At 35.8% G+C, this 26,792-nt stretch overlaps 1 protein-coding gene across 1 annotated transcript in view; it reads right to left on the bottom strand.

The window, feature by feature from the left end:
- Positions 1–2,715: 2,715 nt before the first annotated feature.
- The window catches only part of LOC136035299 (nudC domain-containing protein 1-like), a 94,392-nt gene continuing 70,315 nt past the window's right edge, over positions 2,716–26,792 (bottom strand). The window contains exons 10-11 of the mRNA XM_065716992.1: positions 16,697–16,922; positions 2,716–2,847 (exon numbers count right to left, since the gene is read on the bottom strand). Coding sequence (XP_065573064.1) covers positions 2,844–2,847; positions 16,697–16,922 — 230 coding nt within the window. The 3' untranslated portion in view covers positions 2,716–2,843. The remainder of the gene's footprint in view (positions 2,848–16,696; positions 16,923–26,792) is intronic.

Consider the following 26,792-nt stretch of genomic DNA (forward strand, 5'->3'; position numbering starts at 1 on the left):
TGAATCAAATGCAATGCAAACAACTAGGTCATTTATAGAGTAGATGAAGGTGTATGCTGTCTAACTAAATTGTTTCATTTATCAGAATAGAAATATAATAAGTTTTTTATTTCAAATATAATAAGTTTGTTACTTCAAGTGGAGAGTTCTGCAGCAGTGGTGTCAATTGAGGGCATTTGCCCCCCCCCCCTAGATTTTAAAGGATATCATAAGTTATTTTCCGTAAAAAATGAAGAAATTTGTCCCTATCCCTTAGATTTTGAAAATTACACCCCCCCCCCTACTTAAATTTTCGTCATTGACGCCACTACTCCAAACTTCGTGTGTTTGTTGAATCAGGCAATTATAGCCTTCTTCTAAGATTTAATTATTGCCCAATCTATTGAATGTTGCCCGGGATGTTAAGGTAGGTCCATCTGGTTGATAGAAAGCCTGTGATGAACTAATTATTGCTAACTCAACCAGATGTATTGTGAGGGTGATTCTAATAATATTTAAAAGATTTCTTAAACTTTGAAAGAGATTATATTAACCGAAATTCCTAGATTTCTTTTTGTCAAATATTTTTATTTGTATGCGAACAAAAATATGGACCGAGGGCCTCATCAGCCACGCGAGTGTGGGAGGTTTATAATTTAGTGAGAAAATTGAGTACCTCAAATGCTAATAATAAAAATCTTTGAAACTAACCAAAAACACTGCTAGATTGTACTTAAGGGCGATTTGCATTGAGCTCTTGCACCCAATAAGCAAATAATTAGTTGCAATGAGTGCTCTTGAGAGCAAGTCAATAATTACAATTGCCTATTGAATATCAAAAATTACAATATGCTTACCCGGGGTAGGATTGTAGTCTTCATTCCTTGAAATGAAAGCTGAATTTTCCAAGAGAAACATAAGTTCACCACCATGGAAAAACTGACGTTGTCAAAAAAGAATTAGTTGACGTTTTAATACTAAAAAAAAAAAAATTTGAGAGGCATATTGACCAACAGCAAAGCTTCCACGTGACCAGCAAAGGTTTCTTATGATATTTGAAACAGGTTAAACCAGTCCTTCAGGTCTGCTTCTCTGAACTGATTGATTATTACCATTGTTTCTACAATTCTTGTTAAATATGTGGTGGCTGTTTTTCTCCTTGTGTATGCAATGATTTTTCTAATAGACTGCCCACTTTCTGACCAAACCATTTTTCCTGTGAAACAATTCAGCCATTTCTGGTTTAGTTACACTGCCCTGAGTATGGATATTTTTTCACTCTTCACGCCCTAGAATCTAGAGAATTGCTAGAGATTTTTTTTTTTACAATACGCTATAACATTTTTATTGAATTAGTAATTATCTCAAGAGTTTTGCAAATGTAACACTTGTTCTTTCACTAAATAAGGTTTTTGTCAAATTTCGAGTGAACTCCGGTTTAATAAATACTGCTGTTTGTAGCTTTTGCTAGTTACGGTGTGGTAGGCCTTTTAGCAAAAACATGCAAATAGCCTTGATACTGAGCACATTTTCATTTTATTCTTTGTTTTTGAGAAAAAGGCAGCAACGTCAAAACACAAAGTCAAATACTCGAGTGAAAATGAAAGAAACCTAAGCTGATTATTTACCTTTCAGCTTGGTACTTTAAAATTCTCATTGTGGATGTATCTTGTAGATTGGTGTTTCAATATTCTGACTATTAATTTCCAGCCAAAATGAACTAATCTACGAAGCATTTTATACTCACCAGAAGTCACCATTAACATGAATTAAATTATGCATAAAAGTCGGCTAAAAAAAGACAAGAATTTTCATGAGCCTTTTTTTTTGCGCAGTAGATTTCATTGGAAGCCTTCTCCATAGTTTTGGACTAATTTTGAAATAATTTCGTCGTTCTTTTGATCTTCTCTAAGTTTGTTATCAATTTCATTTTTACATTGAAATCTGTAAAAAGACATGAGAGTCCCATGCTACAATATCCTAAAATACTATGATAAATAATCACTAATTGTATTGCACAATGGTGTCATTTTACGGAAGTTTTTGAGAAGGGGTTGCAAGTTTTTCATTTTTTAAATTTTCCAATGAAAGTACCTCCCCCGAAAAAGGGGTATTTTTCAATAAAAATGACCCACAAAAAAGGTGTTGTTAAAATCTAGGGGCCAATGCCCCCCCCAATAGACGCCACTGGTAATGCGTGCTTTAGTAAACTACTGATAAGAGGAGAATAAAATAAAATTTAAGTAAGTAAATTTAATTTACTTAAGTACATTTAAGTAAGTTCTTACTTACTTACGATGAGTCACAGGCATTCAGCCCAGCTCGGTACCAAGAAGCTACTGAATCATGCTCTACCAAAAGTCACGTCTATTTGCGGTTGAATGAGTTGAAGCTAAGACTTGTTCTAGTTGTACCCATATTTCCGGAAATCGCCCAATGGTTCGACGGCTTCCTTTACGACGGTTTGCCATGACTGTATCTGGCCTCCCGGTTTTTTCTTCCAAGAGGAGAGAGGTTCTGCAGAAAGAACCTGGCGTGTTAGGGTCTCCTCTTGGCGTCATATTATATGGCCAAACCACTTGGAACCTCTTTCAAATAAATAAATTCGACAAAAAGTGGATTCGATTGAAATGTAGAAAATATTGCAACATCGAGATTTTAGAGCGGGAACAGATTCGAAGAATGCATTGTAAAAAAGTTCTACTGGCACCCTTGTATCCTTCTTGTAGTCGAATATTATCATGCATACTTTAATTAATTATTCACATCAATACAGTAAAATAAAAAGAGTGGAAGAATGCAATCACAATTTAGATCAGGGCATAGCTTCAGGTAACAATCTCTTGGAATCAGTACATCTCCATTTACCTGCAATGAAAAGAAATGGTGGAACGATTTGATGATTTTTGAATAGAAAAATTTAGTTACAAAAGTCATTACTGTTATAAATAGTCATCGCGGAGTTACACAAGACTTACTTTTCAATAAAACACACACTGTTTAATGTATTTTTGCAAAAAAAAAAAAAAACAAATTCATTATAGTAAATCAAAATTATATCTTAACAAATCAAAACGCATTGACATAGCCCGTGCTGATGAATCAAACTCTTTAGCATATAATGATTGAATCAATCTGCTCTTAGAAGATTTTTATACCCCTAATATCGATACTAATTATATTAAAAAAAGCACGTTTTTTTTTAACTGAAAGTAAGGAGCGATATTAAAACTTAAAACGAATAGAAATTATTCCGTAGATGAAAGGAGCTGTCCCCTCCTCAGCACCTCGCTTTTTACCCTAAAGTTTTTATTGTTTTAAAAAGTAGAGTTGAGACAAAGAGTCGAACTTTAGCGTAGAGAGCGAGGCGTGGAGAAAGGGAACTGATCTCGCAACTCCAGCGCTATTAATGGGTTATTCCCTCTATTTTGTCATTATCACAAGGAATTACACTGCGCTTGTACTAAAAGTATGCACTGAACTGCAAATAATGCGAAGTAAATAAATTTTTCAACGATCGCGAATCTTTTAGCAATTAAGTCCTTATGATAAATCTTGAAAAATTCACATAAATAACCTACGAATAAAGTGAACATACCACTTGATGCCTTTTTTATGTTCTTTCCGAATAAAATAATCATTTTTAGCCTAAATTCAGCTTTAGGCCCTTTTAAGACCCTCAAAGATGATACACTTTTCTCTTATTTTACATACGGCTTATATACCTCTGTTAGCGTCACTCTTACCAAAAACCGATTTACCCATAAATTGAACCAACAGTGAAAAAGTCGAGAATCAATAAACGTTTGGAAAATATATAATATGGGCTATATATTTGGGTAATGTTAGAAAGGTTAGATTAAGTAAGGATAAAATTGAATTTGCACCAAAACAATTATTTTATTCGAAAAGAGCATAAAAAAGGCATCGAGTGGTATGTTCACTTTATTCGCAGGTCATTTCTGTGAATTATTCAATATTTACCATCCTTTTAGCAAATGAATTTATTATGAGTGTATAGCCAGTGATGATGGTGTGCAAAGGGCTGATTAATAAGAATCAATGAGTATCGTGATGGTAGATACTACCATACCAGATAAACTGGTTTAGTCTGTGCTTTGTAAGTTTTCTACTGTACGACATTTGCTATTTCTTACATTAAGAAAAAACTGAAATAACTAAAAAGAAGTTATAATTTATTCAATAAAAGACTGAAAAGTGTCAATCTCTGAGTTCTTACTTCTTTCCCTGAGTACCTACTTTCGTTCCCTTTTCATAGCCACCATCAATAATACCACCATTTTGATAATCAATTCATCTGAGTACAACTACTAGATATAATACCTTTAAAATCGATCTTTCACTAAAGAATACTATTTTGTGGTCATTTTTCCGTGTAGCGTGGGGGGGGGGAAGTGCGTTCAGAAGTGAATTATTATTGATTCGTGCCAAAAAGCCTCTTTAGCCATTTTTAAATTAGTCGAAAGTTATTAGAATTAGTTATAGATGCTAGTTAACTCATGAAGGACATTCGAGTGATTGGAAAGAGTAATGTTTTTAACAAACACGAACGTAAAAATATAGGACGGTTTCATTTTAGTTACAACGAAATATCTCGTATAACTTTTGGATGATCCTTAACTATCATAAAAGGTACCTCAAAGAAAATTTTGAGATAAAATACAGACTGTGCAGGAACTTGCATACTAAATTAAAAAAAAGGAAACAGATAAGAAATCCACAAGTGAAAAAGAAATATATAACTTTAATAAAAAATATATAATATTTATATATTGTGGACCCATCGGAACCAATATATAAAAAAGAAATATTATAGTATCCAAAATATTTTATTGGATACTAGAGTCCTTGACATTAGGAAAAGAAAATTTGCTTTCCAATACAGGCATCAGAAGCTTTTTCGTTATTCTCGAGCAAGTCTCTAGTTTCAAATTTTTATAATAAACCTGCTAAGAAAAATAGCTGCTACACACACGTATTTTTTTGAAAAGGGAGGGAGTACTTTACACAAACATATAACAGAGTAATTACACGAAAATCCTGTCGTTTGTTGTTAAGGAAATCATCGTTTTACCACCATTATACGACTTATTCGACAAGAGGAGGGATGTTGAACATTCGGAAAATCGTTTACTATAATATGAAAAATGTAATAATGTACAATTTTGATTCTATATGCCAGTCGCAGGATAAAAAAAAAGTCATCCTTACTCTGTTTTAACAATAAGCCAAAATAACATCAAAAGTCTACCAAAAGGGGTTAAAATCATCTCCAATTTTATTCCATATACTTTGATATTGATTAAATCAAAGTAATCCAAATATTGGAAAATTATCCTCATCCCATTCCGCAAGGAAATTTTTCACGTCCATTTTTCGAAAGGTGACACAATTCTGATATATTTACCGTCTATACTTCATTTCCTTTCATGGTTTTTATTTTTGTAGGCTTCAGTAAAAAGGAATAGGGTAGTAAAGACAGCAGGAGCAAACAAAAATATACAAAAAAGAAGTCGAGTAGAATTCACAGACAGTGAAAATAAGGGAAAAATGCGACTAATTCGGCCGAGATCTCCTCGCAGCCGCTCTCAGTATAAAAAGAACAATAAAAGTATAGACTGAAATTCACGGGACAAATAAAACAACAATTTATAAACAATAAATCTAAATTATGAGTCACCTTCCCATTTTGTAAAATTCATTTAGGTTTTTATCCTTTTTAAACTAACGACAGCTGATTGGAGGTCTCGGTCAAAATATTGGCATTTTCTCCTTATTTTCATAGCTGTAGACTACCTTCATCTTATTCGTTAGCCATTGTTTTTTCTAACGTGATGCTTAGCCAGTGGGGTCTTAAAACTTAGTGACGAGCAGTCTACGTTCAGTGTGAGGGCCGAAGGCTAGAGCTAGTAAGAGAAGCGATGTACCGCCGATCACAAAGTGGGATTTTTGCTAGCAATAAAGTAAGATAAAATTTACCAAGGGTGTCTAACACAGTAGAGAGAATATACAGTAGCGACTTCTTTCTCCAAACATGACACATATTTCATACCGCGCATAAAGACTCTTGAGCCGTGTCGTCATAGCCTAGTTCAGTTGCTGAACAAACAAGAGCTAAGAGCTCATATGGCACTTGTGACGAGGCGAGAAGAGCTAAGAGCCAAGAGATCATATGGTATGAGCTCTAACAAAATTCTATGAATCAATAGATTGATTTAAAAAGGAAAACAAGAGGCTTAATTCCGGCCAAGATTTAAAATAAGAGCTCTGAGTCACAAAGTCCTTCTAAATATCAAAATTCATTAAGATCCGATCACCCACTCGTAAGTTATAAATACCTAATTTTTTCTAATTTTTCCTCTCCCTTTTGCCTCCCAGATGGACGAATCTGGGAAAACGACTTTATCAAGTCCAATTGTGCAGCTCCCTGACACGCCTACCAATTTTCATCGCCCTAGCACGTCCAGAAGCACCGAACTCGCCAAATTACTGAACCCCTCCCCCCAACTCCCCCAAAGAGAGCGAATCCAGTACGATTCTGTCAATCACGTATCAAGGAAATTTGTTTATTATATCCACCAAGCTTCATCCCGATTCCTCCACTCCAAGTGTTTTTCCAAGATTTCCCCTTCCAACTCCCCCCCATGTCAAAAGATCTGGTCGGGATTTGAAATAAGAGCTCTGAGACATGAATTCCTTCTAAAAATCAAATTTCATTACGATCCGATCATCTATTCGTAAGATAAAAATACCCCAATTTTCATGTTTTCCAAGAATTCCGGTTTCCCCCTCCAACTCCCCCGAATGTCACAGGATCTGGTCGGAATTTAAAATTACAACTTTAAAGCACAAGATCCTTCTAAATATCAAATTTCATTAAGATCTGGTCGCCCTTTCGTAAGTTACAAATACCCAAATTTTCAAAATTACCCCCCCCCCCAATTCCACCAAAGAGAGCAGATCCGGTCCAGTTATGTCAGTCACGTGCCTTAGACAGGTTTCTATTCTTCCCATCCAGTTTCATCCTGATCTCACCGGTTTAAGTATTTTCTAAGATTTCCGGTCCCCCCCCAACTGCCCCCCCAATTACGCTTGATCCGGTTGAGATTTAAAATCAGATATCTGAGTTATGAGGTCCTTCTCAATATGAAGTTTCATGAAGATCCGATCACTCCTTCGTAAGTTAAAAATACATCATTGTTTCTTATTTTTCAGGATTACCCCCCCCCCCCCCCAATTGAGCGGATCCGTTCCAATTATTTAAATCACGTATGCAAGACTTCTGCTTATTTTTCCAACCAAGTTTCATCCCAATCCCTCCAATCTAAGCATTTTCCATCATTTCAGGTTTCCCCACCCCAAACTTCCCCCAATGTCACCAGATCCGGTCAGGATTTAAAATAAGAGCTTTGAGACACGATATCCTTCTAAATATCAAATTTCATGGAGATCCAATCACCCGTTCGTAAGATAAAAATACCTCATTTTTTTTCTAATTTTTCAGAATTACCCCCCCCCCCCCCAACTACCCCAAAGAGAGCGGATCCGTTCTGATTATGTAAATCATGTATCTAGGACTCGTGTTTTTTCCCATCAAGTTTCATCCCGATCCCTCCACTCTAAGTGTTTTCCAAGTTTTAGGTTTCCCCCTCCCAACCCCCCCAATGTCACCAGATTCGGTCGGGTTTAAAATAAGAGCTCTGAGCCACGATATCCTCCTAAATAACAAATTTCATTGAGATCCGATCACCCGTTCGTAAGTTAAAAATACCTCATTTTTTTATTTTTCAGAAATACCCCCCCCCCCAACTACCCCAAAGAGAGCGGATCCGTTCCGTTTATGTCAATCATCTATCTAGGACTTGTGTTTATTTTTCCGACCATGTTTCATCCCGATCCCTCCACTCTAAGGGTTTTCCAAGTTTCAGGTTTCCCCCTCCCAACTCCCCGCCCCCGTCACCAGATCCGGTCGGAATTTAAAATAAGCTCTTAGACACGATATCCTTCTAAACATCAAATTTCATTGAGATCCGATCACCCGTTCGTAAGTTGAAAATACCTCATTTTTTCTAATTTTTAAGAATTACTCCCCCCCCCCCAACTACCCCAAAGAGAGCGAATCAGTTTCGATTATGTCAATAATATATCTGGGACTTGCGCTTATTTTTCCCATCAAGTTTCATCCCGATCCCTCCACTCTAAGTGTTTTCCAAGATTTTAGGTTTCCCCCCCTCCAACTCCCCCCAATGTCATCAGATGTGGTCGGGATTTAAAATAAGAGCTCTGAGACACAATATCATTCCAAACATCAAATTTCATTAAGATCCCATCACCAGTTCATAAGTTAAAAATACTTCATTTTTTCTATTTCTTGCGAATTAACCGGCCCCCCACTCCCCCCCCCCCAGATGGTCAAATCGGGAAAACGACTACTTCTAATTTAACCTGGTCCGGTCCCTGATACGCTTGCCAAATTTCTTCGTCCTAGCTTACCTGGAAGTGCCTAAAGTAGCAAAACCGGGACCGACAGACAGACAGATCGACAGAATTGGCGATTGCTATATGTCACATGCTTAATACCAAGTGCCATAAAAACAACAGGTTTTCCATAAGCTTTTTGTGATGTGTACATCGGAGCCGCGCCTGCACGAAGACGGGGTATGAATCTTGTGATGCTTTAGATCTATTTCACATATTTTTAATGGAGAGTATAGCATTTGTCGCTACTGTATATTCTCTCTACTGTGGTGTTTAAAACAAAATATTTCTTACGACACCTTTTATTTTTTTGAATCATAAAACGTCTTACGGTCTTGTCTGCCAATCGGCATGAACCAATAACGGTCCCCAGAACCGGAGAGGCTCAACGATTTAATAAGTCAAATACTACCAATTTTATTTTATTTTTCTACAACTTCTCAAAAATAAAAATATCGACGATAACTTGGCTAGAAAGAAGAAAAAGTTGAATTCCAATGTATGGTTTTTCCCTATAGCACAAACAAGTTTTTGGGGGAATTTCTAAGAATGTCTAGTTTTGTGCGAAATAAAGTGTATGACGGTGAATTTTATTGAACTTTTTATTCCAAAAAAAAATCTGCGGCCAGAGTACGCATAATTCTCGTTGAGATTTATGGTGACAATACCTTGTCGAATACAGCCTGCACATACTGGTTTTGACAGACTTCTGGCGCCCGAAAAGGTTTCAAAAACCATATAAGACGTTAGCAGAACTTAGTAAATTAGTATGTAAATATTTTTCTAACCAACAGCAACAGGTATAGACGACAAAATCCCAGGGAACGTAACAAAAAATTTTTTAGTAGTAGTAGTAGAATAATTTTATTAGAAATAAACATTTCTTAATCAATAGCACAACATAAGCGAAGCTTGCGAGGCAACAATTACAATTGCAATTGTTTACTGATGTATTTCACAAATATAACCTATTGGAGCCATCTTTATCTGTATAAAACTAGAAGTAGAGTTTAGAGATGGTTTCCAAACTTCTAAATAAAGTTTTACCTTTTTTTTCCGACTTTGGTTTTATAAAGCTGCCTTAATAATGATTCAAGTGAAAAAAAAAATAAGGTTAAACACACGGTTTTTATTTTTTTCAAGCTATCATTAATGTATATCCGATATATTTAATTTTAAGAAACGAATAATTTTTTGTAAACTTTATGGTTCCTGGGGAACATTTTGCAACTGCCCACAGTTGTAATTTGCATCAAAAGGACAGGACAATATATCGTTGGGTTCATTAGCTTCAGAACTTCGTTCTTTGAGATATAGTAATAAGATATTTATTTGTTTTTTTAATGAAACTTAGTTAAAAAACTGAATTTTTTTTTATATTTCTGTATTTTTTTTCACCTCTTCAACATATTTTTTAATAAAAAAAAAACTTTAAAGTGAATTTCAAATATTATTTTAGATACATAAAGCTGGATATTAGCCGTGTGATATTAATGTTCCCATGTTGTGTTAAAACATTAAAACCGTATTACTGCAAACAATAACAAATCCAATTCTTTAACGCAAACCTAAAACTGATCTTTTTCTGTTTATTTTTTTTTTATTCATTCAACGGCAAATGAGAGTAAGACTTCGGCCCGTTCTATTCACGTTATTTCTAACAGGCTATTTCAAACTTATAAAATAGTTTTTAAAAAAATTATATCTACTCATGGTTTTTCTTTTCATTATTTTGTCTTTATCCTCTAACTCAAATTTATTCTACCAACAAATGGTTACACGATTTGCAAGGAATTATTCACGAAATATATACAAACATTTCCTAAATTTAGATAAATATATAAGTTTTTCCTCTTGGCAATATTGTTTTTAACTTAAAAGATTCCCTCAACAACGGGAACTTCTTGGAATGACATTGGTTATCTCTAGAATAATATCACCAAAAATAAGATAGAAAATTTTCCCTATAGAAATTCTAACAGCTAACCACATTTTCCGTTCTTTTGTTCTATACTTTGTCATAATGAAAGCATCTGAGTTAGTTTTATATTAAACTGAAAATATACACTGAAATTCTACTTTTTTACAGCAAAAGATGCCCTTTGATAAAGTTGAAAACTAATTTCAAATATTTCTATAAAATTGAAGAGGAAGTCTTTTATTATTATATTCAGGAAGATATTCATTGTCTTTCTCAGACATAAAAAAACGTGAATAATGGAATCTAATAACACGTTCATCCCTTTGCTATCATGCAACTTCTAGCAAAACATTAGAGATGAATCGCCTGTGTTTTAGAAAAAAAACACTTGATATAAGTTTTACACTTTACGCTTCGATACGTTAACACAGTTAAAATTTGTAACTTTATAAGAGTGATGAGTAAAATTGCGGCCAAGTCGTAAAATTCCCCCCCCCCCCACTGCAAGAGACTGGTTTAATAAAACACTGGAGAAAAACTGAGCTGCTAATTCTAAAAATGTATGCGAGTTCAGATGAATTTACTCATTTATTTAGGGGAAAAAAAAATTTAATCTTATTGTAAAATTTATTCAATAAACAATACTTCGGTATTTGTATTTTTGTTCATACGCTTTAATATTTGTATTAGTACATACTAATATAATAGTAGCAGGTTTATTATACCGATTGAAATCCATCCCCGTTTTTAGACCTTGTCACTACAATCCCACTTCTAACAAGCTTTCCCCTTACTCCCTCTTATCTGCCAGATAGGGTCAGTTGTGCAAAGTTTCAGCCAAACGACCCGTTTGTTTACGAATGCATTTTTAATGCAGTGATCAGAAGGAAACTACCCCCCCCCCCCTCACGCCCTTTTTACCAGAAATGTATCTGATAAAAAATTTGAGAAAGCCATTTTGTTAAAAATAGTTCAAAGATGAGATACTAAAAACTCCAAAGTTGACACAATCCCCTAGAGCCCGGGGGCAGGCGTTGCAGGTTATGTCATGGGGCCATATATGGTTCTTACGGAAGGTGTGCTTGTATAAACTTCAGAGGGCGCTCATTTGATTGGAAATTGAAAGTTCTAGTTCAGTTTTAAGAGTCAAAAGAGAAGGAAGGGCAATTATCCCCTCCCTACCACACTCTCTTTTCCCCAAAAGTATCCGATCAAAATTTTGAGATAGCCATTTTGCTAAAAAAAAAAAAAAAAAAAAAAAAAAAAAAAAAAAAAAAAAAAAAAAAAAAAAAAAAAAAAAAAAAAAAAAAAAAAAAAAAAAAAAAAATAGTTCAAATATGACATAGCAAACACTCCAGGGTTGACATAACCCCCCAGAGCCCGGGAGCAGGTGTTGTAAGTTATAACCTTATAAAAATTTTATGGAAGGAGTGGGTGTATAAACTTCAGAGGGGGCTCATTTGATTGGAAATCGAAAGTTCTAGTTCCTTTCTTAAGAGTCAAAAGTGATCGGAGGGCGTCTCCCCCTTTACCCACTCTTTTTTTTTCCAAATACATCCGATCATAATTTTGAGATAGCCATTTTGTTCGAAATAATCAAAACAATCAGGTAACAACAATTTCAGGGTCAACATAAACCCCCAGAGCCCGGTGGAAGGGTTTTAACTTATGACTCGGGGACATATAAAGTTTTTATGGAAGAGGTGGTCGTACAAGCTTCGGAGGGGAGTCAAATGATTGGAAACTGAAAGTTTTAGTTCCCTTTTTAAGAATAAAAAGCGATCGGATGGCAACTAACCCCTCCCCCCCCTCTCACACGCTTTTTCCCCAAATGCATCTGATAAAAAATTTGTTCAAAATAGACCAACGATCATATAGCAAAACTCTACTGTTTAAACAACCTCCCAGAACCCAGGGGCAAGTGTTGTAAATTATGCCCCGGGAGCCAATAAGGTTTTATGGAAGGGGTGGTCGTATAAACTTCGAAGGGGGCTCACTCAACTGGAAGTTAAAATTTCTAGTTCCCTTTTTAAGCGTAAAATGGGACTGGAAGGCAGCTAGCCCTCCTGTCCACTTTCTAATCAATCGAATTTTCGAGATAGCCAATTTTTTTAAATTAGTTTCAAAAATCAGATAACAAAACTCCGGGGTCAATGCAATCTCCAAGAGCAGGGGGCAAGTGTTGAAAGTTATGCCCTGGGAACTTATAAGGGATTTATGCGATGTTTTTTTAAAATAGTTCAAAGATCGGATAATCTAGAACCTTACTCCAACTAAAAAAAAAAAAAAAAAAAAAAAAAAAAAAAAAAAAAAAAAAACTTACTAGAGATGTTTTATTCCGAAGTTTATGGAACATGATCCCTGCCCCTCCATAACCCGATCCTCCTTCTTTCCCTCTAAAACTTATTAATTGTAAATAATGGAAGTTGTCACCTGGTCCTCCCTACATGGCCCGACCACCCGCCAAAAAAGAAGCTTCTTAACGAAATTTTATTCCAAAAATATGGGAGTTGACCCCCTGGCCCGACATCCTCCGACTAAAAAGAAAAGCTTATTTACAATTCATTATTCTAGAAAATCATGAGAGTTGAGCGCTGGTCCTCCCTCCACGGCCCAAATCCCTCCAAAAGACTTATCAACGATGTTTTATTCCAAAAATCATAAGAATTGGTCCATGTCCCTTCCTTTAACCCCCTCAAAAAACAACTTATTGACGATACTGTATTCCAAAATTATGGGAACTCATCCCTGGACGTCAATGGCTCGGTCCTCCTCCCCAAAAAAAACCAACAACTTATTAACGATGCATTATTCAAAAACTTATGAGAGCTGACCCTTGGCCCTCCATGGCCGGATCCCCCCAGAAGTTATTAACGGTTCTTTATTCCAAAAATAATGGGAGCTGATCCCTAGTCTTCCCTCCATGAACCCCTCCCACCGCTCCAAAAGAACTTACGAACGATATTTAATTCCAAATATGGGAGTTGATCCCTGGCCCGACCCCCCCCCCCCCCAAAAAAAAAACAACACAATTAATTCCGAAAATAATGAAAACTGACCTCTGGCTCTCCCTTCATGGCTTAACCCCGACCCCCCCCCCCAAAAAAAAACAACCTAATAACAATATTTCATTTCAAAAATCATGGGAGCTGACCCTTAGCCCTTCCTCCACGTCCCCCCACCCCAAAAAAATAACTTTTCAACGATATTTTATTCCAATAATCATAGAATCTTACACCTGGCTCTCCCTTCATGGCCCGAACAGCACCTCTCCTAAAAACAACTTATAAACGATATTTTATTACAAAAATCATGGGAGGTGATCCCTGGCCCAGCCCCAACGGCCCGAAAACCCCTCCCCCACAAAAAACATAGTAACGACATTTTATTATACAAATATCATGGAAGCTGACCTCCTGGCCCTCCCTCCATGCCCCCTCCAAACAAAAAAAGCTAATTCACGATATTTCATTCCAAAAATCATGGGAGCTGACCCCAGGCTTTCCCTTCATGGAACACACAAAAAAAACTTATTAACGCTATTTTATTCCAAAAAAGCATGGGAATTTAGTTTAATTTCAACAGCTCTTTTCAAGATTAAACAAAAAAAAACAAGTTTTTTTAATGAAAGTAAGGAGATTAAAACGAACAGAAATTACTCCGTATATGAAAGGGGCCTTTCCTCCTCAACGCCCCGCTCTTTACGCTAAAATTTGACTCTTTCTCTTAACTCTACATTTTAAACAGTAAAAAACTTTAGCGTAAAGAACGGGGCGTTGAGGAGGAAAAGCCCCTTTCATATACGAGATAATTTCTGTTCGTTTTAAGTTTTAATGTCGCTCCTTACTTTCTTGTTTTTTTTCTTTTTTTTTTTTTTTTTTTTTTTTTTTTTTTTTTTTTTTTTTAATTTCTGGACGTTTTTGAATTAACGCATGTTTTGATCTTAGCTCTCCCCACATAAATAATTAAAACGAAATTTGCATATTAATTTTTTTTGGGCTAAATGGCTTTTTCATAGTTTTAATCGGAAGATTTTGAGAAACAAGGAGCGAGGGAGGAGGCCTAGTAGCCCTCCAATTTTTTGATTACTTAAAAAGGCAACTATAACTTATAATTTTTTACGAACGTTTTAATAAGTAAAAAATGTACGTAACGTACGAATTAAATTACGTAGCGAACTTCTATGTTCGTATCTTTTTATTGCGAATATGAGGGGGCTCACCCCTCATCGATACCTCGCTCTTTATATTAAAGCTTAAATTTTGTCCCAATTCCTTAAGAATAACCCCTGAATCACAAAGGCCGTAGAATAAATAGTTGAAATTACCAAAAATACTTTAGCGTAAAGAGCAAGGTATAACGAGGAGGTAAACCCCTCATATGCGTAATAATTTCTGTTCGTTTTAAGTTTTAATGCTGTTTCTCACTTTCAGTAGAAAAAACTTTTCATATTTATTTTTTCATTGTTTTTTTAAATAATGCTAGAAAATCCTGCACCCCCTCCATTGAAAGTTTCTTCCCCCATGAGAAGTTCCTCCATGGAAAGATCCTCCCACGTAACTACCCCCCTCAACTCTCCCCCCCCCAAACCAAAAAAATCCCCCTGAAAACGTCTGTACACTTCCCAGTAACCATTACTATATGTAAACACAGCTCAAAGTTTGTAACTTGCAGCCCCTCCCACGGGGACTGCAGGGGAGTAAGTCGTCCCCAAAGACATAGTTATTAGATTTTTCGACTATGGTGAATAAAATGGCTATCTCAGAATTTTGATACGGTGATTTTGGGGAAAAATGAGCGTGGGAGGGGGCCTAGGTGCCCTCAAATTTTTTGGTCACTTAAAAAGGGCACTAGAACTTTTCATTTCCGTTAGAATGAGCCCTGTCGTGACATTCTAGGACCTCTGAGTCGATACGATGACCCCTGGGGAAAAAAAACAACAAAAACAAATAAACACGCATCCGTGATTTGTCATCTGGCAAAAAATGCGAAATTCCACATTTTTGTAGATAGGGGCTTGAAACTTCTACAATAAGGTTCTCTGACACGGTGAATCTGATGGTGTGATTTACGCTAAGATCTAATGACTTTTAGGGGGTGTTTCCCCCTATTTTCTAAAATAAGGCAAATTTTCTCAGGCTCGTAACTTTTGAATTGTAAGACTAGTCTTGATGAAACTTATATATTTAAAATCAACATTAAAATGCGATTCTTCTGATGTAACTATTGGTATCAAAATTCTATTTTTTAGAGTTTTCGGTTACTATTGAGCCGGGTCGCTCCTTACGTTCGTTACCACGAACTGTTTGATTTTTCAAGACACCTATAGTTTTCACTACACAAAGCAAGAGGCCTACTGCGTCATTGGCCCTTTATTGAAAACGAATTATATTACAAATATTTCCTTTTGCACTTATTACAACATTGAAAATAAACATGAAATTACAGTAAAATTAAATTTTGAACTGATGAGCCTCCAGCAATTAGTATCATTATATATCAAAGATTCAGTTTAATTTTATTAGTTCTTTCCAAGACTGTTCAAGACAAATAAAGCGTCACTACAAACAAGAGTTTGGATACTGCCCCCTTGCCTAACTGTAAAAGTCTGAAGGTTACTGAGTCGTTGGCGCTTTGCTGATTCATAGCCTATGAATTTCTATGGGCCATTTGAAGGCAAATAGAGACCCCCAAATAAAGATTTTAAAAGATATATAACTGACCATGTCCATAGGACTTTGAAGACAATTGAACAACTGAGATTCTTTTCAATGTATGAGCTTTGCCTAATGGAAAAGCTTACTGGAATTGCAATGAGGATGATCGAGATTTTTGGGAAGACTCATTACGGACAACTGGACCCACTATATCCACTATACCCACCCACTTAACCCACTATACCCACTATATCCACTATACCCACTATATCCACTATACCCACAATATCCACTTGGTATGCAAATCGGTTTGTCAGTTTGTCAGTTTGTCAAAAACATCCGAATCTACAAAAAATTTAGAACATCTATCGTTATAAGTGAGTTTTCTTACTATAAGTGGTTTAATAGGAGACAGACGTGATTGGATGGAACCAATGGCACTAATCGTTGGAAGAAGGAGATTTTGAAGAACGCCTTTTATTGCTTTCAACTGGAAAAGAACCCCTCCCCTTACATCTAAAAAATACCATTTTTGTATATTCATCAAGAAAATCAAAACAATCCTTGCCCTATTCCCCCTGCTGTTATACATTAATGAATCAGTAAAACTGGACAGTTTAAAAAAAGGAAAAGGACTTACAATTTAATTGTATAGAGGGAGCTTTCAGTAATAACCAAAATGGATTTAGTCGTAGCATGAATTCCAAGGATGTTTTCATTTCCTTCAAGTGCAACTACTTGTTGCCTCGCAACATGGCTAACTCTTTTGGAATTTTTGCGATTTCGTAGCTCAGACGCCAGGGCAGATGGTTGGTGATATATATAGACATGACGAACCGAATCACATATCACTGCATAAGAATAATCTAAAAAAAAATTAATATTAATCAACATGAAATTACATTTCAAGATAGTCTTTGTCCACGTTTATGTATTTGGATTTGACCTTTACAGAAAGACAAAAAACACGATCAGGGCAACAAGAAAAAAAGGACAATAAAAAAACAGCACCAACAGTGAATACATACAGCCATTAGTACCCAAAAATTGCAGCGTCTTCAGAGCTTACGCAAAAGACTGAATAGTATCAAAAGATTCTGCTTCACACAACCGAAGACGTAAATATTCTTAAAAATTACTATATTTTAATATTGTCCCCTGTTTAAAGGGATGATGAAGAATTTGACCATCTTCTCCGGAAGTGCTCGGTGCTTTCTGATTTCAGGGGAAAATATTTACATCGGCTGAATTTGCTGCTTCCTGACATTTCTTAAATGTTGCAACCCAACGACAATAACACGAATCGGTGTGTCTATAGATACTTGCTTAAAAACAAGGAAAAGTTTATACCTTTAGGTTATTTGTCGATAGATTAGGTATTTTTTTGCTTTGTGTTCCGTTTTTGTGGGCTTTGTAATTTGTTAATGTTGGCGATTTCCTTGTTTTGTATATATATATATATATATATATATATATATATATATATATATATATATATATATATATATATATATATATATATATATATATATATATATATATATATATATATATATATATATATATATATATATATATATATATATATATACTGTGCATATAGCCCCAGGGCTTTTGAAAAATCATTTATCTTTCTTTCTACCCGAGAAATATTGCAGACTTCTCAAGGCGCTGCACCATGGGACGGAGAGCTGTGTACAAGTAAATGGTCGGAGCAACCGGTTCTTTCAAATCACGACAGGGGTGCGCCAAGAATGTGCAGTGGCCCCAGAGCTCTTCAATGTCATCGTAGATTACATTATGACAAAAACCCCTTCAAGTCTCAGCTTTGGGCTCAAATCCAAAGATCGTGCCATCATAGATGTTGATTTTGCCGATGACTTGTCTATTCTGGTGGACTCCACGGAGCAGCTGCTGGAAGCGCTCCGAATTCTGCGAGAAGAGGCTGCCAAAGCAGGACTGCATATAAAACTGGAACAAAACTAAAATTATGGCCATAGACCCGTGTTCTCCTACTGTTAACTCTCCAGTTAGCCTGGACAGCACCACTGGCATCGAGGTTGTTCAAGATTTCACCTACCCGGGCTCCATAATTTCTTCAAATGGCTCGCTTCTCCCGTCAGACTGAATCGTCACCTCTGGCGAAACCAAACATCAGTCGTACAATGAAACTGCGGATCTTTAAGGCTCTAGTCGGCTCTTTGATGCTTTACCGACCTGAGACATGGCAAGCATCAGCTGCAACCCTCAAAAAAATCGACGTATTTCATGCGAAGAGCCTGAGGAGAATCGAGGGCCTACAATGGTCCGACTTTGTCAGCAATGAGAAGCTTCTGCAGCTCACAAATCAGTCTTGGTTTTCGACTCAAGCATCCGAGCGAACCTTACAATGCGGGCACCTGATTCGAATGCCACCACATCTACCGCAAAGACGATCTACGACTTCGACCCTATCAAAGTTGGTTGGAAGCGACCTCGCAGCCGACCGAAGAAACGATGGTCTGACAGCCTGTCCGAGTTCTTGATAATGGCAAACATCAGACAGATATATTTTTTTCTTCCCTTTATTTATTGATATGAGGAAACTAAAACAAAGTTATTAGTTAATTACTTCGATTTGGTTTTGATTAATTTAATTAGATTTAATTAGAGAAAAACGGCTATGGTAAACACAGCAGTTAGAAAGCAAATAACAAGAAACTAAAAATTATTCTTAGAGCATGAAGTTTTAATTTAATACTACTTTAAAATATTCTATTAGCTAAAAGTAGGGGCCATCTTTTTCTTTAACTAAAATAAGTTAATAATTGAATTACCCATATTCATTAGTTCCAGTTAACAGTAATTACTTATTATTGCAGAATATGTTCATGACGCTTTAGTTGTCGTGAATTTATGTAGAGTTCGATGTGGATAATATGAGTCTAAGTTGTTTGCTTAATATTCTACCATTTAACATTATCTATGAGCGCTGTTTAGATCAATTTTTAATTTTGACTTTTTTTTGATTGTTTAGGATTTGATTTATTTTTTCTGTCTTTTAACTTCGTTTTGTTTTCTCTGTCCTTACTTCACTTCTTTTCGTATGTTTGTAAGTGGGCATAAATAAAATAATTATTATCTTATTGAATCTGTTTACTTTATTCAAATCAAATACGTGATCTTTTTTAATATACAAATTTCTTACAATTTTTTTCCGAAATAAACGTCTTCAAAGGTACGATCTATTACTTCATGATTACTGTCACTTAAAAATTAGCTTGCCCGATTACAAGGTCCATTAATCTTCAGTTTCTTCTAAAATGTCTACGTTATTCTCAGTAAGTCCCATTAATCACGGAAGGCGGGAATACAGCACAAAAAGAAAGAATAGAAAACAGAATAATACAAAAATGTGGAAAAATCACACACAAAAAATATAAAATAAGATAGATGCAAGGGGATAGAACCGAAATTAATTCAAAGCAGGTGAATAAAGGAAAAGTTTTGTGATGACAGTTAGAGCAACAAAACCAAGATAATTACTTCAGTATAAAAAGCATAAAGTACCAAGGACGGTGAAAATTAAACTTAAAAGTACGAAATGATACAGCCACATGTATCTTAAAAAGTTAGGAAAAAATCAGGAATCAATGTTTAACGAAAAGACCTTCATATACAGCTATGCCGTTTTGGTAGTAGAGGGAGGCAAATTAAACAAGAGTAAAGACCTCATATTGCACTTGTGACAAGGTCGGACGAGCCAAGAGCTCATATGGCATGAGCTCTAGCAAAATTCTAAGAATCAATAGATTAATTGAAAAGGAAAATCAGAGGCTTAACGCCGAACGGGATTTAAAATAAGAGCTCTGAGACACGAGGTCCTTCTAAATATCAAAATTCTTTAAGATCCGATCACCCACTCGTAAGTTAAATATACCTAATTTTTTCTAATTTTTCCTCTCCCTTCAGCCCCCCAGATGGTCGAATCGGGAAAAATAACTTTATCAAGTCAATTTGTGCAGGTCCCTGACACACCTACCAATTGACATCGTCCTAGCACGTCCAGAAGCACCAAACTCACCAAAGCACTGGACCCCCCCCCCTAACTCCCCCAAAGAGAGCGGGTCCGGTCCAGTTACGTCAATCACGTATCTGCGACATTTGCTTATTCTACCCACCAAGTTTAATCCCGATCTCTCCACTCTAAGCGTTTTCTAAGATTCCCTATTTCCCCTTCCGACTCCCCCCAATGTTACCAGATCTGGTCGAGATTTAAAATAAGGCCTCTGAGACATGAGTTCTTTCTAAATATCAAATTGCATTAAGATCCGGTCGACTGTTCTTAAGTTAAAAATACCTCAATTTTTCTAATTTTTCCGAATTAACCCCCCCCCCCCAACTCCCTCAAAGAGAGTGGAATTAGTCCAATTATGTCAATCCCGTATCTAGGACTTCTGCTTATTCTTCCCACTAAGTTTCATCCCGATCTCTCCACTCTAATCATTTTCCAAGATTTCCCGTTTCCCCCTCCAACTCCCCCAATATCACCGGATATGGTCGGGATTCAAAATAAGAGCTATGAGACACAGGTCTTTCTAAATATCAAATTTCATTAAGATCCGATCACCCATTCGTAGGTTAAAAATACCTCTAATTTTTTAATTTTTTCCTCTCTCTCCAGCCCCCCAGATGGTCGAATTGGGAAAAACGACTGTTATCAAGTCAGTTTGTGCAGGTCACTGACACGCCTACCAATTTTTATCGTCCTAGCACGTCCAGAAGCACCAAGGTCACCAAAGAACTGGAAATCAAGTTTTTGAGAGTCAAAAGGGATTAGAGGGCAAGTAACTCCCTCCCTTCACGCCCTTTTTTGCTCAAACACATCAGATAAGAACTTTGAAATAGCAATTTTGTTAAAATAGCTCAAAGATCATAAAAAAAACTCCGGTGTCGACACGACCCCCCTGGGCCCGAGGGCATGTGTTGTAAGTCATGTCCTGGAGCGTATATGGTTCTTACGAGCGGGATGCTCATATAAACTTCAGAGAGGGCTCATTTGACTGGAAACTGAAAGTTCTGGTTCATTTTTTAAGAGCCAAAAAAGATCCAAGGATAACAAGCCCCCACACCCTATTTTCCTAAAACCCATCCGAAAAATTTTAAGATTTTGTTAAAAACAGTTCAAAGTTCAGATAAAAAAAACTCCTATGTCGACGCAACCCCACAGGGCCCGAGGGAAGGCGTTGTAAGGTATGCTTTGGGTCATATATGGTTCTTATGGAAGGGATGCTCGTATAAACTTTGGAAAGGGCTCATTTGATTGGAAACTGAAATTTCTAGTTCACTTTTTAAGAGTCAAAAGAGATTGGAGCACAACTAGCCCCCCTCCCCTCTACGTTCTATTTTCCTCAAACCCATCAAATAAGAACATTGAGATAGCCGTTTTTTTAAATAGTTCGAAGACCATATAACGAAAAATACGGGGTCGATACAATCCCTCAGGGCCCAGGAGCAGGCGTTGTAAGTTATGCCCAGGGAACATATATGGTTGTTATGAAAGAGATATTAGTATACACTTCAGAGAGGGCTCATTGTATTGGGATTCGAAAGTTCTAGTTCAGTTTTTAAGAGTCAAAAGAGATCAGAAGGCAACTAGCCCCCCCTAACACGCCCCTGTTTCCCCAAATACATCTGATAAATTTTTTGAGATAACCATTTTGTTGAAAAAAGTTCAAAGGTCAGATAACAAAAACTCAGGTGTCGACACAACCCCCAAGGGCCCAAGGAGAGGCGTTGTAAGTTATGCCCAGGGGGCATATATGGTTCTTATGGAAAGGATGCTCGTAGAAACTTCAGAGAGGGCTCATTTGATTGGAAATTATGATTCTAGTCCACTTTTTGAGAGTCAAAAAAGATCCGATGGCAACTAGCCCCCCCCCCTTCCGCTCATTTTTCCCCAAACCCATCCAATAAAAATTTTGAGATAGCTATTTTGTTGAAAATAGTTCAAAATCATACAACGAGAATTCCGGAGTCTACACAGCCACTCAGGACCTGAGGCACTGTAAGATATGCCCCGGGGCGTATATGGTTTTTATGGAAGGGATGCTCGTATAAACTTTAGAGAGAGCTCATTTGAATGGAAATTGAAAGTTCTAGTTCACTTTTTAAGATTCAAAAGAGATCGGAGGGCAACTAGTCCCCCCACGCCCCTTTTCCCCCCAAACCCATCCGATACAAATTTTAGATAAGAAAAAACTCCGGAGTCGACACAACCCCCAGGGCCCAGGGCAGGCGTTGTAAGTTATGTCCATAGGGCAAATATGGTTCTTATAAAAGGGATACTCGTATAAACTTCACAGAGGGTTCATTTGATTGGAAACTGAAAGTTCTAGTTCACCTTTAAGAGTGAAAAGAGATTCGAGTTCAACTAGTCCCTCCACGCCTTTTTTTTCGAAAATCTATCCGATTAAAATTTTTAGATAGCCATTTTGTTAAAAATGGTTCAAAGATTAGACAAGAAAAACTCCAGTGTCAGCGCAACACCCAGGGCCCTGTGGCAGGCGTTGTAAGTTATGCTCTGTGGGCATATATGGTTCTTACAAATTTTGAAGTAGGTATTTTTTTTAATAGTTTAAAAATCAGATAACAGAACTCCGGGGTCGACACAATCCCCCAGAGCCCGGGGGCGAGTATGGCTACTGCCCGTTTCCCTAACGGTATAGTATCATTCTCTTACTTAAAAAACCAATTCTCCTACTCAGAATCACCATTCTTTTACTTAAGTGGGTACAAAGTTCTGCAAAATTGGTTTACCTTTTTTTTTATTATAATAATTGGGAGAACAGAATTCAAACACAAGTGAGAATTGGATTAAGGATTAATTGTTAGACCGCGGTCGTCTTCAGGAAGTAGGGGTTCTGTAATTCTACTGAATGGTGTCAGTAATTTTTATTTGTATTTTCACTGGTGTAATAAGTACAAAAGAAAATATTTGGAATATAATTCGTTTTCAGTAAAGCGCCAATGACGCAGTAGGTTTTAGATTTTTACAGTGAAAGAAGGAGGCAAAACCCAAACTCTTCTTTGTAGAGAGTTTTGTTCATTTCAAGCTGGATTTGCTTTTGCAATCTAAGTTTCACTCGTTTTAAGATTTATCTATTCATTTATATTAGTAAATATTGTTTGTTTGTTTGCTATGATTGTTTATTTGATTTCTGTTCGTTTTGGGTTTCATTTATGCCTCAATAACAAAATATTTTTCTTTTTTTAAGCTCGATTTGCATATTCAACTGAAGCTTTACTCGTTTTGAGATCCATTTATGCATTTATATTAGTACCTGTTGTATGTTTTTTTTCTATGATTGTTTATTTAATTTCTGTTCGTTTTAAGTTTCATTTATTCTTTAATAGTAATTTCTGGCTGTTTTGTGTTTGAGTTATTATAGGTTTCTATTTCTTCTGATCTTAAGTTTCATATGGTCTTTAAAAAACTTCTTTTTCGGAAAATTGTTTTAAAAATTAATTATCCTCAAACGGCCTTTGTGATTCAGGAGGTCATTCTTAAAGAATTAGAAACAAATTCAAACTTTAGCGTAAAGAGCGAGGAATTACCGAGGGGCAACCCCACTCATATACATAATAATTTCTGTTTGTTTTAAGTTTCACAGTTCCTCCTTACTTCCAGTTGTTTTTTTTTATTTAATAAGGTATAGCAACAATACTATTTGAAACTACAGAGTCAAATGGTTGGGACTCTTCGTTTTTACTATTTTTTATGCTTTCTTTGATTTCTTTTTTTATTATTTCATTTATAAATTTGACTGCTAACAAGATTCAAAATAAAATGTTCTCAAGTACAATAATTCACTGTCAAGATACTCTGAGGAACAAATTGTATATACCTTATCAACCAATGATATAATTACTCTTTTTTTCATTGAAACTGGATGATATGAATGCAAGTTTAAATATATGTCATTATGAGTTGGTTCTCTATTTGTTGAGAAAATTAAAACGCTATTTCTTTTTTTAAGAATCTATCCCGAAAAGGCAGCCTTTCCTGTTTTTCTAAAATTAGCGCAAATTTAATTTTTGGTCAAATCTGTTTGAATCATCGAGAAATAGGTTTAGAGACCCAAATCCGTGTTTTCAAATGCATAAAATATCGTCCATGAGCCTACCCCAGAAACCAAGAACGAGAGGAAAACACTGAACAGCGGGAATATTCAACACACAATCAGCCATGGCTTGATGCCCACAACTATTCCATTTAATTCAAAAATTAAAAGTCCGAAGTCCGACCGAGTCCATTGATTTTTGAATTAAAAAGGAATAGTTGTGGTCATCAAGTTACGGCTAATTATAGAAAAAGTCAAGACAGACAGTCCAACTGAGTGAGAAGCAAACCTGGCATTAATCCTCCCCCCTTATTCGGATTGTATAAAAATAATGTTAGTTCATTTGTTAATAGATATGTCTATCTACTATCCGTCCATGCGTCATTCCTAGGGCAGTAGAACCAAGGTAGATAGTCAAAGAGCTTAGATAGTGATAGAACCTATAGTTTTCCAAGTGTTTGGTTAATTTGGCACGGGTAACGGGCGGGAATAAGTGTCCCTCTCTTATTAGACTAATATGTGTTTGTTATCTTTTAGCAAGTCACGCCTGCCTAGAGTCTATGTTAATTTAAAATTGACATAGGACCATTAGATTGCCTGGTATATCTATACATAGAGTCGTTCAAATAAAGCTAATAGAAAAATCTTTTTTTAATCTAATTATTAGAAAAAATTATGTACTTTCTGGAAGAAATATTTATACAAACTTTTAACGTACTGAATTTTTAAACAAATACACTAATCGAATCAAGAACGGAACCTCAGTATCTTACGAATAAAAACTTGATTGTAGATATAAAAAAAAAACCTATGAGATCGCAGCACTGGCGGATCCAGGGGGGCCAAGAGGATCCCCCAAGATTTGTCTGGTGCCCTCATTCCTTGTTTTTCACTCTTTTTATAAAAAAGTTTTTCGATTTGATCAATTATTGGCACCCCTGTCACATTGCCCACCAAGATTCTCCCCTTCCGCCCCCCCCCGCCAAGATTTTGTTTATTGGCACCCTTGTCACGTCCCCCTCCAAGATTCTTCTCTGATTCCGCCCCTTAGATCGGAGATAAACAGTAAAAATGGAAGACTTTTTCTCAAATAACATTCCACTCCAAATTTTAAGCCTACAAAGTCGTCACATTTATTTGTTTCACGAATTTCACATTCCATTTTACTAATTTCTGCACCATAATTTCATTAACTGAAATTAGAAAATAAATTATCCCAAATTAGTCGAGCCTAAAATAGAAGCCAGAAATGACATCGCTTTCACAAGAGGAATAACGAATCAAGAAGGAGACAAAAAACTGAACAGTAATTTGATGGAATTAAATTAGCTCGAGCAACGGCTTTCAGAATTTTAAACGTCAAAAGAAAGGGGCCATCCAACCATCAACTCACATTAGAAAGTGTTTCTGAAGAAAGAAAAGCAACAAGATCGTTAATGCAACATTCTCTAACAGCATTTGCAAACGAAAAATGAAAGAAACATCTGGGACGATTCGACCATAGGGATGAAGAAGACATCCACCAGAAAGGATAATTAAATTATTGAATGGTAACCTTACTCCTGAATATTAGGTATAATGAGATGCTAAATGAAATCAGAATTGTAAAAAAAGTTACCATCTAGCTTTATTTTTCATAACTAAATCTGCATAAGAAAAGCCAGAGAAAAGGTAAAGAAAAGGTAAGCGTTGTTAATTAATTTACATTATAACCTGCATAAGAAAAGCCAGAGAAAAGGTAAAGAAAAGGTAAGCATTGTTAATTAATTTACATTATAATCTACATTATTTATGAATTATATGTGGTTACATTACTTATATTATATAGTCAAATTGCATTAGTTTATTTTTGTTTACAAAAAATAACTAAAAATACTTGGCGCCAACTTTGAGAACCCTCAAACGAGTAAGTAAATTTTTTTTCAGGGAAATAAGTTCAAGTTTTGAGTCCTGTATTTGCTTAAAAAACAGGTTGAATTAATCCTAAAACTATATTTTTACCTAATTTTCATAAAAAAAAAGGTCGTTAAAATTGGCATAAAATCTTCCTGTAATTATACTGGGATACTTGACAGTTTTTTACGGTTTTAAAAAGTAGAATTGAGAGAAAGAGTCAAACTTCAGCGTAAAGAGCGATGCGTTGAGGAGGAAAAGCCCCTTTCATATGCGGAGTAATTTCTGTTCGTTTTAAGTTTTAATGTTGCTCCTTAATTTCATTTTAAAAAAAACTTGTTTTTCTATTTAATACTTTAAGAGGTACTAACTAGTATCTACAATGGTAAAAAAATACATTCACCAATGGTAAAAACTTATTTTTACCAATGGTAAAAATGTTTTCATTAATGGTTAAAACTTACTTTCACCAATGGTAAGTACATATTTCACAATGGTAAAACATATTTTCACCAATGGTAAACCAATGGTAAAAACACATTTACACCAATGGTTAAAACATATTTCAAAATGGTAAAAACATATTTAGAAAGCATATTTCATCAGTTTTCTAAAGCCAAAATCAAGCACGAAAATATCAGAACAGAAAACCTAGCATTCAGTGGGAAAAACCAAGTGGCAAAGTCGGGGAAAAAATAGACTTCGGGAAACTGGTTAACAAATTTCCTGTACCAATAATGA

The sequence above is a fragment of the Artemia franciscana genome, chromosome 14 (assembly GCF_032884065.1).
Source record: "Artemia franciscana chromosome 14, ASM3288406v1, whole genome shotgun sequence".
NCBI lineage: Eukaryota > Metazoa > Arthropoda > Branchiopoda > Anostraca > Artemiidae > Artemia > Artemia franciscana.